Source organism: Cebus imitator, unplaced genomic scaffold, assembly GCF_001604975.1.
Source record: "Cebus imitator isolate Cc_AM_T3 unplaced genomic scaffold, Cebus_imitator-1.0 Scaffold43, whole genome shotgun sequence".
Taxonomy (NCBI): Eukaryota; Metazoa; Chordata; class Mammalia; order Primates; family Cebidae; genus Cebus; species Cebus imitator.
The window spans coordinates 4,686,003-4,698,474 of record NW_016107358.1 but is presented as its reverse complement, the minus strand read 5'-3'; the positions used below and the strand labels follow the sequence as shown (position 1 = coordinate 4,698,474).

Below are 12,472 nucleotides of genomic sequence, written 5' to 3'. Positions count from 1 at the left end.
AAAATCTGTTTTAGTTCTGTGTAGATTCTGGATATTAGCCCTTTGTCAGATGGGTAGATTGCAAAAATTTTTTCCCATTCTGTTGGTTGCTGGTTCACTCTAATGATTGTTTCTATTGCTGTGCATAAGCTCTGGAGTTTAATTAGATCCCGTTTGTCTATTTGGGCTTTTGTTGCCAGTGCTTTTGGTGTTTTATTCATGGATCCCTTGCCTATGCCTATGTCCTGAATGGTTTTACCTAGGTTGTCTTCTTACCTAGGGTTTTTATGGTGTTAGGTTTTATATTTAAGTCTTTAATCCATCTGGAGTTAATTGTAGTGTAAGGTGCCAGGAAGGGGTACAGTTTCTGCTTTCTGCACATTGCTAACCAGTTTTCCCAACACCATTTATTAAACAGGGAATCATTTTCCCATTGCTTGTTTTTATCGGATTCGTCAAAGATCAGATGGTTGTAGATGTGTGGCGTTGCCTCTGAGGCCTCTGGTCTGTTCCATTGGTCTGTATCTCTGTTTTGGTACCAGTGCCATGCTGTTTTGATTACTGCAGCCTTGTAGTATAGTTTGAAGTCAGGTAGCATGATGCCTCCAGCTTTGTTCTTTTTGCTTGGAATTGACTTGGCTATGCGGTCTCTTTTCGTTCCATATGAAGTTTAAGGTGTTTTTTTCCAGTTCTGTGAAGAGGGTCATAGGTAGCTTGATGGGGATAGCGTTGAATCTATAAAGCACTTTGGGCAGTATGGCCATTTTCACAATATTGATTCTTCCTAACCATGAGCATCGAATGTTTTCCCATCTGTTTGTGTCCTCTCTTATTTCCTTGAGCAGTGGTTTGTAGTTCTGCTTGAAAAGGTCCTTTACATCATTTGTTAGTTGTATTCCTAGGTATTTTATTCTCTTTGTAGCAATTGTGAATGGCAGTTTGTTCTTGATTTGGCTCTCTTTCAGTCTGTTATTGGTGTATAGGAATGCTTGTGATTTCTGTACATTGATCCTGAGATTTTGCTGAAGTTGCTTATCAGTTTAAGGAGATTTTGGGCTGAGATGATGGGGTCTTCTAGATATACAATCATGTCGTCTGCATATAGAGACAATTTGACTTCCTCCTTTCCTAATTGAATACCCTTTATTTCTTTTTCTTGCCTTATTGCTCTGGCTAGAACTTCCAATACTATATTGAATAGGAGTGGTGAGAGAGGGCATCCTTGTCTAGTGCCAGATTTCAAAGGGAATGCTTCCAGTTTTTGCCCATTCAGTATGATATTGGCTGTGGGTTTGTCATAAATAGCTTTTATTATTTTGAGATACGTTTCGTCAATACCTAGTTTATTGAGAGGTTTTAGCATAAAGGGCTGTTGAATTTTGTCAAAGGCCTTCTCTGCATCTATTGAGGTAATCATGTGGTTTTTGTCTTTGGTTCTGTTTATGTGGTGAATTACGTTTATAGACTTGCCAATGCTGAACCAACCTTGCATCCCCAGGATGAAGCCTATTTGATCATGATGGATAAGTAAGCTTGTTGATGTGCTGTTGCAATCGGTTTGCCAGTATTTTATTGAAGATTTTTGCATCTGCGTTCATCATGGGTATTAGCCTGAAGTTTTCTTTTCTTGTTGAGTCTCTGCCATATTTTGGTATCAGCATGATGTTGGTCTCATAAAATGATTTGGGAAGGATTCCCTCTTTTTGGATTGTTTGGAATAATTTCAGAAGGAGTGGTACCAGCTCCTCTTTGTATGTCTGGTAGAATTCTGCTGTGAACCCATCTGGACCTGAGCTGTTTTTGGTTGGTAGGCTATTAATTGCTGCCTCAACTTTAGCCCTTGTTATTGATCTATTCAGGGTTTTGACTTCTTCCTGGTTTAGGCCTGGGAGGGTGCATGTGCCCAGGAATTTATCCATTTCTTCCAGGTTTACTGGTTTGTGTGCATAGAGTTGTTTGTAGTAATTTCTGATGGTTGTTTGTATTTCTGTGGAATCTGTGGTGATATCCCCTTTATCGTTTTTTATTGCATCTATTTGATTCTTCTCTCTTTTCTTTTTTGTTAATCTGGCTAGTGGTCTATTTTGTTGATCTTTTCAAAAAACCAGCTCCTGGATTTATTGATCTTTTGAAGTGTGTTTTGTGTCTATCTCCTTCAGTTCTGCTCTGATCTTAGTTATTTCTTGTCTTCTGCTAGCTTTTGAGATTTTTTTATCTTGCTCCTCTAGCTCTTTCAATTTTGATGATAGGGTGTCGATTTTAGATCTTTCCTTGATTCTCATGTAGGCATTTATTGCTATAAATTTTCCTCTAGACACTGCTTTAAATGTGTCCCAGAGATTCTGGTATGTTGTGTCTTCATTCTCATTGGTTTTGAAGAACATCTTTATATCTGCCTTCATTTCATTGTTTATCCAGTCAACATTCAAGAGCCAGTTGTTCCGTTTCTATGAAGTTGTGTGGTTCTGAGTTAGTTTCTTAGTCTTGAGTTCTAATTTGATTGCACTGTGGTCTGAGAGACTGTTTTTTATGATATCCGTTCTTTTGCATTTGCTGAGTAGTGATTTACTTCCAATTATGTAGTCAGTTTTAGAGTAGGTGTGAGGTGGTGCTGAGAAGAATGTATATTCTGTGGATTTGTGGTGGAGAGTTCTGTAGACGTCCATTGGGTTTGCTTGGTCTAGATCTGAGTTCAAGTCCTGGATATCCTTGGTAATTTTCTGTCTCATTGATCTGTCTAATATTTACAGTAGAGTGTTAAAGTCTTCCACTACTATTGTGTGGGAGTCTAAGTCTCTTTGTAGGCCTTTAAGAACATGCTTTATGTATCTGGATGCTCCTCTATTGGGTGTGTATATATTTAAAATCGTTAGCTCTTCTTGTTGCATTTATCCTTTTACCTTTATGTAATGCCTTTCCTTGTCTCTTTTGATCTTTGTTCGTTTAAAGTCTATTTAATCAGAGACTAGGATTGCAATTCCTGCTATTTTTTTGCTCTCCATTTGCTTGGTAAATCTTCCTCCATCCCTTTATTTTGAGCCTATGTGTATCCTTGCATGTGAGATGGGTTTCCTGGATACAGCACACTGATGGATTTTGACTTTTTATTCAATTTGCCAGTCTGTGTCTTTTGATTGGGGCATTTAGCTCATTTACATTTAAAGTTAATATTGGCATGTGTGAATTTGATCCTACCATTTTGATGCTAGCTTGTTGTTTTGCCCATTAGTTGATGCAGTTTCTTCATTGTGTCTATGCTTTTCACCCATTTTGTATGTTTTTGGAGTGGCTGGTACTGGTTGTTCCTGTCAATGTTTAGTGCTTCTTTCAGGAGTCTTGTAAAGGAGGCCTGGTGGTGACAAAATCTCTCAATGATTGCTTGTTCATGAAGGATTTTATATCTCCTTCACTTATGAAGCTTAGTTTGGCTGGATATGAAATTCTAGGTTGAAAGTTCTTTTCTTTAAAGATGTTGAATATTGGCCCCAACTCTCTTCTGGCTTGTACGGTTTCTGCCAAGATATCCACTGTGAGTCTGATGGGCTTCCCTTTGCAGGTAACCTGACCTTTGTCTCTGGCTGCCCTTAGCATTTTCTCCTTCATTTCAACCCTGGTGAATCTGTTGATTATGTGCCTTGGGGTTGCTCTTCTTGAGGAATATCTTTGTGGTATTCTCTGTATTTACCGGATTTGAATATTGGCCTGCCTTGCTAGGTTGGGGAAGTTCTCCTGGATAATATCCTGAAGAGTGTTTTCCAGCTTGTATTCATTCTCTGCATCACATTCAGGTACACCTATCAAACGTAGGTTAGCTCTTTTCACGTAATCCCATATTTCTTGGAGGCTTTGTTCATTTCTTTTCACTCTTTTTCTCTAATCTTGCCTTCTCATTTTATTTCATTGAGTTGATATTCAATCTCTGATATCCTTTCTTCTGCTTGGTCAATTAGGCTATTGAAATTTGTGCATGCTTCACGAAGTTCTCGTGTTTTTCAGCTCAATGAATTCATTTATGTTCCTCTCTAAGCTGTTTATTCTAGTTAGCATTTTGTCAAACCTTTTTTCAAGGTTCTTAGTTTCTTTGCATTGGGTTAGAACACGTTCTTTTAGCTCAGAGAAGTTTCTTATTACCTACCTTCTGAAGCCTGTTTCTGTCAATTCATCAGACTCATTCTCCATCCAGCCTTGTTCCCTTGCTGGTGAGGAGTTGTGATCCCTTGGAGGAGGAGAGGCGTTCTGGTTTTGAGTGTTTTCATCCTTTTTGCACTGGTTTCTTCCCATCTTTGTGGATTTATCTACCTGTGGTCTTCGTGGTTGGTGACTTTCAGATGGCGTCTCTGAGTGGACCTTTGTGTTGATGATGAAGTTATTTCTTTCTGTTTTTTAGTTTTCCTTCTAACAGTTAGGCTCCTCTGCTGTAGGACTGCTGGAGGCCCACTCCAGACCCTGCTTGCCTAGGGATCACCTGCAGCAGCTGCAGAATACTAAGGGTTGCTGCCAGTTACTTCTTCTGTTATCTTTGTCCCAGAAGGATACCCGCCAGATGTCAGCCTGTGCTCTCCTTTATGAGGTGTCTCTTTGGATATATGGGGGTTGGGGAGCTGCTTGAGGAGACTGTCTGTCCCTTATGGAGCTCAAGTGCTGAGCTGTGAGCTCTGTTGTTCCATTCAGAGCTGTTGGGCAGGTTACGTTTAAGTCTGCTGCAGCGGAACTCATAACTTCCTTTTTTTTCCCGGTGCTCTGTCCTGGGAAAGTGGGGCTTTATTTATAAGTTCCTGACGTGCTACTGCCTTTTTTCAGAGATGCCCTGCCCAGCGAGGAGGTAGCCTAGTCACAGTCTGCCAGTAGAGGCGTTGCTGAGCTGCCGTGGGCTCTGTCCAGCTGCTGTGTGAACTTCCTTGTGGTTTTGTTTATAGAGGTATAGTTAGAACTGCCTCGGTAATGGCGGTCTGCCTCAGTAATGGTGAACTGTCTCTATAATGGCAGACTCCCTTGGTAATGGTGGACTGCCTCAGTAGTGGTGGACTGCCTTGGTAGTGGTGGACTCCCTCGGTAATGGCAAACACCCTTCCCCCCACAGAGCTGGACTGTCCGGGTCCAGTTGTGCTTGCTGTGAAAGACTCTGCTTTCACAGAGTCTTTCAGATTGCTGTTCTTCGTGGGGGTGGGACCCACTGAGCCAGATCCTGGCTCCGTGTTTCAGCCCCCTTTTTTTCAGTTGAATGGGCGAATCTGTCTCCCAGGCATACCAGGCTCCAGTTCAAAGGGCACCCAGATCTGTGCGAGTTTTTGTGTGGAGACCCGCTGCGCCAGCTGAAACAGCTATGCTGGAGACTCGTGGTGCTTTTCCACCCGAGAATCTCCTCGTCTGTGGGCAGTAAAAATTCATTTGGAAATGCGGTGATCACTCACGCTCTGCGTTCTTGCTGGGAACTGCACCCCAGAGCTGTTCCTATTCAGCCATTTTGGATCGTCTGCCTTCACAACTGTTTTTATTGTTCCTGCTTGAAGCCCTTATTTCTTGCACTACAAGGTGCTCCAGTCTCCCCCTGGTTCACCTGGAAGTGATAATAGAGGAGAGCCATTTACTACAACTGTGTAAGACATTGGAGCACAGGTGGCCCTGAGATCCCTCCTAGGGCAGCATAGCACAGGCTGGTGGAGGGCCCTCCTCTGCATCCACATTTGACCCTGGCAGTATTTAGTGCTCTCTCACTCTTTACCCCCCTTCTCTTTTTTGAAGCATAAAGTCTCAAGTATCTCAGCTGTCATGTGGTACCCACTGGATGTCAGTGCATGAGAACAGAATGGTTGAGAGCAAATTCCTTATGAAGGATGTTCTTTGGAAGCCATTTCCCAAGCCAGGTCTCTAAATTAAAAAAAAAATTTTATAATGTTTCCAGCAATTGCTGTTAACTGGGATTGGATGATGGATATAGGTTTGTTTTTCTTTAAGTTTTGGGGATTTCTACAAAACTTGGATAGGCCAATTTTTATTTTATGTTCATAATAGCCTCTCGAGAAATATTTGATTAATCTCCACCTTAACTTTCTGCTACTGTGATACAGTTAATTGGGCAGAAAGAAGACTTTTTGCTGGGGGAAAGATGGGGAACACTGAGTGGTAGAGACAAAGGGCATGTGACAACATTCTTCATTAATACTTCTTAGTTGTAGGAATACACACAACACTTTTCCCTTTTTTGAAAACATTCTGGGCTGGATGCCATGGCTAACACCTATAATCCCAACACATTGAGAGGCCGAGGCAGGCAGATCACCTGAGGTCAGGAGTTCAAGCCAGCCTGGACAACATGACGAAACCCTGTCTCTACTAAAAATGCAAAAACTAGCTGAGTGTGGTGGCGGGTGTCTATAATCCCAGCTACTCAGGAGGCTGAGGCATGAGAAGAATCGCTCGAACCCGGGAGGCAGAGGTTGCAGTGAGCCAAGGTTGTGCCACTGCACTTCAGCCTGAGGGACAGACCGAGACTCTGTCTCAAAAAAAAAAAAAAAAAAAAAAAAAAAAAATTATTCCTCACAAAGAATGTAAGCCCCATGAGGGCCAGAACCATGCATATGTTGTCCATCGCTTTATTGTCAGGGTTTAGAAGGAGAACATTGTAGGTTTTCAGATTTGTTTGCATATGGGATCATTGATAAGTTTATTATGTGCCTGAACATATTCAACATCTATCGCTTCAAAAATAGCTTCTTTACAAATAGGAACAGTGTTCTTTTCATTCAATTACATTATTCTTATGAGTATATTCATAAAGATTGTTGTTGAATATTCATAAAGATGTTTCATAAAGAATATTTTATGAACAAATTTCATAAAGAAGATTTTATGAACACATTACTTACAAACTAATTTGAGATTTGAGGAATGTGTACATGAAAAGTTTTTGAAGAACATCTGGATAAGAAAATACTAATAAGGAAAATATTTTAATAAGAAAAGCTTCAAGATGAAGAAAATATTCATGAAGAGTGTTGCCCATCTTCCCCTCTGCCTCTGCAGCTGGGCTATTTTGCCTTCCCCACTTCATTCTTTCCTTGGAGACGGTCCCTCTGCGCAGCTCTTCCACCTGCAGAGACAAGTTCAGCCTTCACAATTTAAAGTTTCCAACAACCATAAAATTAGCAAGTAAAAATTCTTGAAATATCGTTATGCTTTCCTGTATAAAATATTATAATGCATGCAATAATGTACTGCCTTGCCCTGCTATTTAACCTGTTATTTGGCATGTCGTATTTCTCTTGTTTACTACAAATTTTTTTTGAAAATTTTTTTAGAGGCTGGGTATCGCTATGTCTCCCAGGCTAGAGTGCAGTGACCATTCACAGGCACGATCATGGCGCATACACTGCAGCCTCAAGCCATCCTCCTGCCTCAGCCTCCTGAGGAGCTAGGACTACAGCTATGCCTCATGGTGCCAGGCTGGTTTTTTCTTACTACAAATTTCATGAAAGCAGAGACCTCATTTTACGCTTCTCTGTAATTCTCATAGCATTTAGCATCTAATAGGTGAATGTATATATTCTGTTGATTATGTCATAAGATTTTTTTTCAAATAATCTTTGCAGATATAGTCTCTGAGGTAAACTTTTTTTTTTTTTTTTGAGGTGGAGTCTTACCTTGTTGCCCAGGCTGTAGTGCAATGGCGAGATCTTGGCTGACTGCAAGCTCCGCCTCCCAGGTTCAAGCGATTCTCCTGCCTCAGCCTCTGGAGTAGCTGGGATTACAAGCACCCAGCACCACGCCTGGCTAATTTTTGTATTTTTAATAGAGACGGGGTTTCACCCTATTGGCCAGGCTGGTCTCAAACAGCTGACCTCGTGATCCATGTGCCTCGACCTCCCAAAGTGCTGGGATTACAGGCGTGAGCCACCACAACTGGCCAGTTTTTTTTTTTTTAATCACAAAACCGAACATACAGTTGTACCTTTCTTCTGAAAGCTCTTTTTGGTGTTCCATGAGGATAGCAGCATTCTTGCAGAGGACAATAGCACCCAATGAAGAAATGTACGTGCATGTGTTTAAAAGCCCACAGGGCACTCAATCCTGGTAACAGAAGACTGGAGCAGATAACATCCACTCTGGTGTCACCATTCTGGGCACGCTTGAATTAAGCAGTTTTATTCCTACATCTTGGCAATAGCCAGGAAGGATCTTTTTTTTTTTTTTTTTTTTGAGATGGAGCTTCGCTCTTATTCCCCAGGCTGGAGTGCAATGGCGCGATCTCGGCTCACCGCAACCTCCGCCTCCTGGGTTCAGGCAATTCTCCTACCTCAGCCTCCTGAGTAGCTGGGATTACAGGCACGTGCCACCATGCCCAGCTAATTTTTTGTATTTTTAGTAGAGACGGGGTTTCACCATGTTGACCAGGATGGTCTCGATCTCTTGACCTCGTGATCCACCGGCCTCGGCCTCCCAAAGTGCTGGGATTACAGGCGTGAGCCACCGTGCCCGGCCCCTAGAAAGGATCTTTAAAAGCATAGTGCTTAAAGTGGTTAAGAGAAAGAATTCAGGTGGTTATGGAAACCTGGATCGGCACTGCAGTCTAATAAATAGGCCATCTTCAGTCAGAAGACGTTTCCAAGCAGGGTTTTTAAAACCTCGCCCTTAAGAAGCATTGGAAAAGAATTCTCTTACTTTCCACAGGTGCAGATGGCTGGCGTTTTTACTTAGTAGTGCCCTTCTGCTACATCTGTCTGAGGAGCCACAGGTGGCTGCAGCTGGAGAGGGCTTCTCCTTCTTTCTCTTCTCCCCTACGGCCACAACCCTGACATGCCTCATGCTTGAAAAGATTCATCATTCAAACCATAACACAATGCTATGTGGGTAGCTCAGCTGCCTGAGAGAGGATCAGAAAACCCAACTCTAATGGGCTGATGAATGGAAAATACATTACTAATGTAACATTCAAAGGACACTCTTGCTTTATTTCACCCTAGTAGAATGGAAAGATGAATAAGTAGGATGACTGTCGGCCAATAGTGTGGTTTGTAAATGAAAATGTCGAAGGGTGATTTTTGGCTTTTTAAAATCTTGTATGTTTATCTTTCATGTGTATACTTGAAAGGATAATAAAATATGTTTTCTCCCACTAGAATATGCAGTTAAAATAAGTGTTATTTCCTCATAAGTGTTCAGCACCCGAATTGTTTTTATGTAAATGCATTTTTAGTTTTTTAGTTTATTCAAATGCCATTTAGTACATTTTGACACAAATGAAATTATAAATTCACATTAAATAGAGTACTAGATAAAATACAGAACACCTAACTTTGAATTTAAGAAAAATGATGAATAATGTTTGTTGTGTCCATACACTATTTGAGATATAACTCAGGCACTACATAAGGACATTTCAGTCAACTATGAACTGCACATAAAATAGAGTCCCATAAGATTATAATAGAGCTGAAAAATTCCTATTGCCTGACGTCATAGCCATCATAACATCATAGTGAAATGTATTATTTACACATTTATAGTGATGCTGGTGTAAATATATACTGCATTGCAGTCATATAAAAGTCTAGCATATATAGTTATGTACAACATATAATACTTGATAATAAACCACTATGTTACTGGTTTATGAGTTTACTATATTTTTTATCTGTATTTTACACTGTGTTCCTTCTACTTATAAATAAAAGTTAACTGTAAAATAGGCTCAGGTAGGTTCTTCAGGAGGGATTCCAGAAGAAGGCATTGGTACCATAGGAGATGACAGCTCTGTGCATGTTATTGCCCCTGTAGACCATCCAGACCAAGAGACAGAAGATGTGGAGGTGGAAGGCAGTGATGCTGATGATGCTGACCCTGTGTAGGCCTAGGCTAATGTACGTGTTTGTGTCTTAGTTCTTAACAACAAAAAAGCTTAAAAAGCAAAAAATAAAATATTAAGAATAGAAAAAAAACTTATAGAAGGAAAGAAATATAAATAAGGAAAAAATATGTTTGTGTTTTAAGCTATTACAAGAGTAAAAAAGTTTTTAAAAAATTCATTCTACTATAAAGACACAGGCACACATAGGTTTATTGCAGCACTATTCACAATAGCAAGAACTTGGAACCAACTCAAATGCCCATCAGTGATAGACTGGATAAAGAAAAGATGACACACATAAACCGTGGAATACTATGCAGCCATAAAAAAGGAATGAGATCATGTCCTTTGCAGGGACATGGATGAAGCTGGAAGCCATCATTCTCAGCAAACTATAACACAAGAACAGAAAACCAAACACTGCATGTTTTCACTCATAAGTGAGAGTTGAACAATAAGAACACATGGACACAGGGAGGAGGGGGGAAACAACACACACCAGGGCCTATTGGTAGGTGGCAGGCAAGGGGAAGGACAGCATTAAGATGAATATCTAATGCATATGAGGCTTAAAACCTAGATGAGGCCAGGTGCGGGGGCTCACGCCTGTAATCCCAGCAGTTTGGGAAGCTGAGGCAGGTGGATCATGAGGTCAGGAGTTTGAGACCAGCCTGACCAAAATGGTGAAACCCTGTCTCTACTAAAAATACAAAATTAGCCAGGCTTGGTGGTGCATGCCTGTAGCCCCAGCTACTCAGGAGGCTGAAGCAGGAGACTCACTTGAACCCCAAGAGGCGGCGGTTGCAGTGAGCCCAGATTGTGCCATTGCACTCCAGCCTGGGCAACAGAGCAAGACTCCATCTCAGAAAAAAAAAAAAATCTAGATGATGGGTTGATAGGTGCAACAAATCACCAGGGCACATGTATACCTATGTAACAAACCTGTACATTCTGCACATGTATCCCGGAACTTAATAAAATTAAAAAAAAAACATTTTTACTTTATAAAACTTTTTAATTTTAAAAAGCTTCTATATAAATATAAGCTTTTTATATTTATATAGAAGCTTTTTAAAATTAAAAAGTTTTATAAAGTAAAAATGTTATAGTAAGCTAAGGTTAATTTATTATTAAAGAAAGAAATTTTAAATAAATGTAGCGTATCCTAAGTGTGCAGTGTTTATAGAGTCGATAGTGTACGGCAAGGTCCTGGGCCTTCACATTTCACTCACCACCGACTCACTCACCCAGAACAACTTCCAGTCCTGCAAGCTCTATTCACGGTAAGTGTCCTATTCTCACTGAACCTTTTCTACATTGAGATAGGTTTAGATACACAAGTACCATTACGTTGTAATTGCCTGCAGTGTTCAGTACAGTACTACGATGTCCAGGTTTGTGGCCTAGGAGCCATAGGTTCTACCATGTTAGCTTAAGTGTATCGTGGGCTCTACCATCTAGGTTTGTGTAAATACAACCTGATTTCTCCACAAGGACGGTCACCTAAGGACACATTTCTTAGAACATATTCCCATTGATAAGTGATGAATGACTGTGCTTATACTCAAAAATTACTCATTGCTTATCCAAAATTCAAATTTAATTGAGTGGCCTGTATTTGTGTTTGCTAACTCTGGCAACCCTATCACCAAGGCAAATTTCACTGGAAGAAATTTGAAGCTCTGAATACAGTTTTTAATCAAGCATGTAGACTTTTATTCACACTTGGAAATCAACCTTCCATTATCCAGAGAGCACACATGCTGCCTCCAGCTCCCTGTTTCCCCTTGGCCTATGGCCCATTCCAATCTGCCTCACAGAGCCCCATCACCCCATAGAAACAGGTGTCTTCTGGTCACCAGCGCGTTCCTTGTTGCCACACGCAGTGCACACTTTTCTGTACTCATGTTAACATCTCAGCCACATTCTGCAATGCTGACCTCCTTCTCTCTTGAAAGAGTTTGGCTCTGGCTTCTGTGACCCCCTTCTCTGTCCTGGTTTTCTACTTATCTGGCCACTAATTCTCACCTCGTCTGTCAGATCCTTCTCCTCTAACTCCAAATTGGGAACTCCTCATGGCTTCACACAAGGTCCCCCGTTTTTCTCTACACAACACTGTCCAATAGAACTCTCTTATGAGGATGGAAATGTCTTCTCTCTGCACCATCCAATGCAGTAGCCACTAGCTACAGGTGGCGACCAAGCACTTGAAATGTGGCTAGTGTGACTGAGGGATGGAATTTTAAAATTTATTTAATTTTTAAATTTTTTTATGAGAGTCTTGCTCTGTCACCCCAGGCTGGAATGCAGTGACACCATCTTGGCTCACTGCAACCTCTGCCTCCTTGGTTCAAGAGATCCTCCTGCTTCAACCTTGGGGTATCTGGGATTACAGGCATGCACAATCACACCTGGCTAATTTTTGTATTTTTTTGTACAGAATGAGTTTCACCATGTTGACCAGGCAGGTCTTGAACTCCTGACCTCAAGTGATCTACCCACCTTGGCTTCCCAAAGTGCTGGGATTACAGACACGAGCCACTGTGCCTGGCTAACTTTTATAATTTTAATTAATTTATATTAGCACATATGGCCAGTGGTTACCATATTGGACAGTACAGCTCTAGATTATCTTACTAGGTGAGCTAC

General features: G+C 41.0%; 1 protein-coding gene across 3 annotated transcripts in view; it reads left to right on the top strand.

Moving 5' to 3' along the window:
- Positions 1 to 9,097, top strand: part of LOC108302951 (transmembrane protein 14C) — a 110,730-nt gene extending 101,633 nt beyond the window's left edge. For all 3 annotated transcript variants that reach the window (XM_017526706.2, XM_017526701.2, XM_017526703.2), the window contains exons 6-7: positions 7,003 to 7,124; positions 8,647 to 9,097. In XM_017526706.2, coding sequence (XP_017382195.1) covers positions 7,003 to 7,124; positions 8,647 to 8,771 — 247 coding nt within the window. In that variant the 3' untranslated portion in view covers positions 8,772 to 9,097. The remainder of the gene's footprint in view (positions 1 to 7,002; positions 7,125 to 8,646) is intronic.
- Positions 9,098 to 12,472: the final 3,375 nt, after the last annotated feature.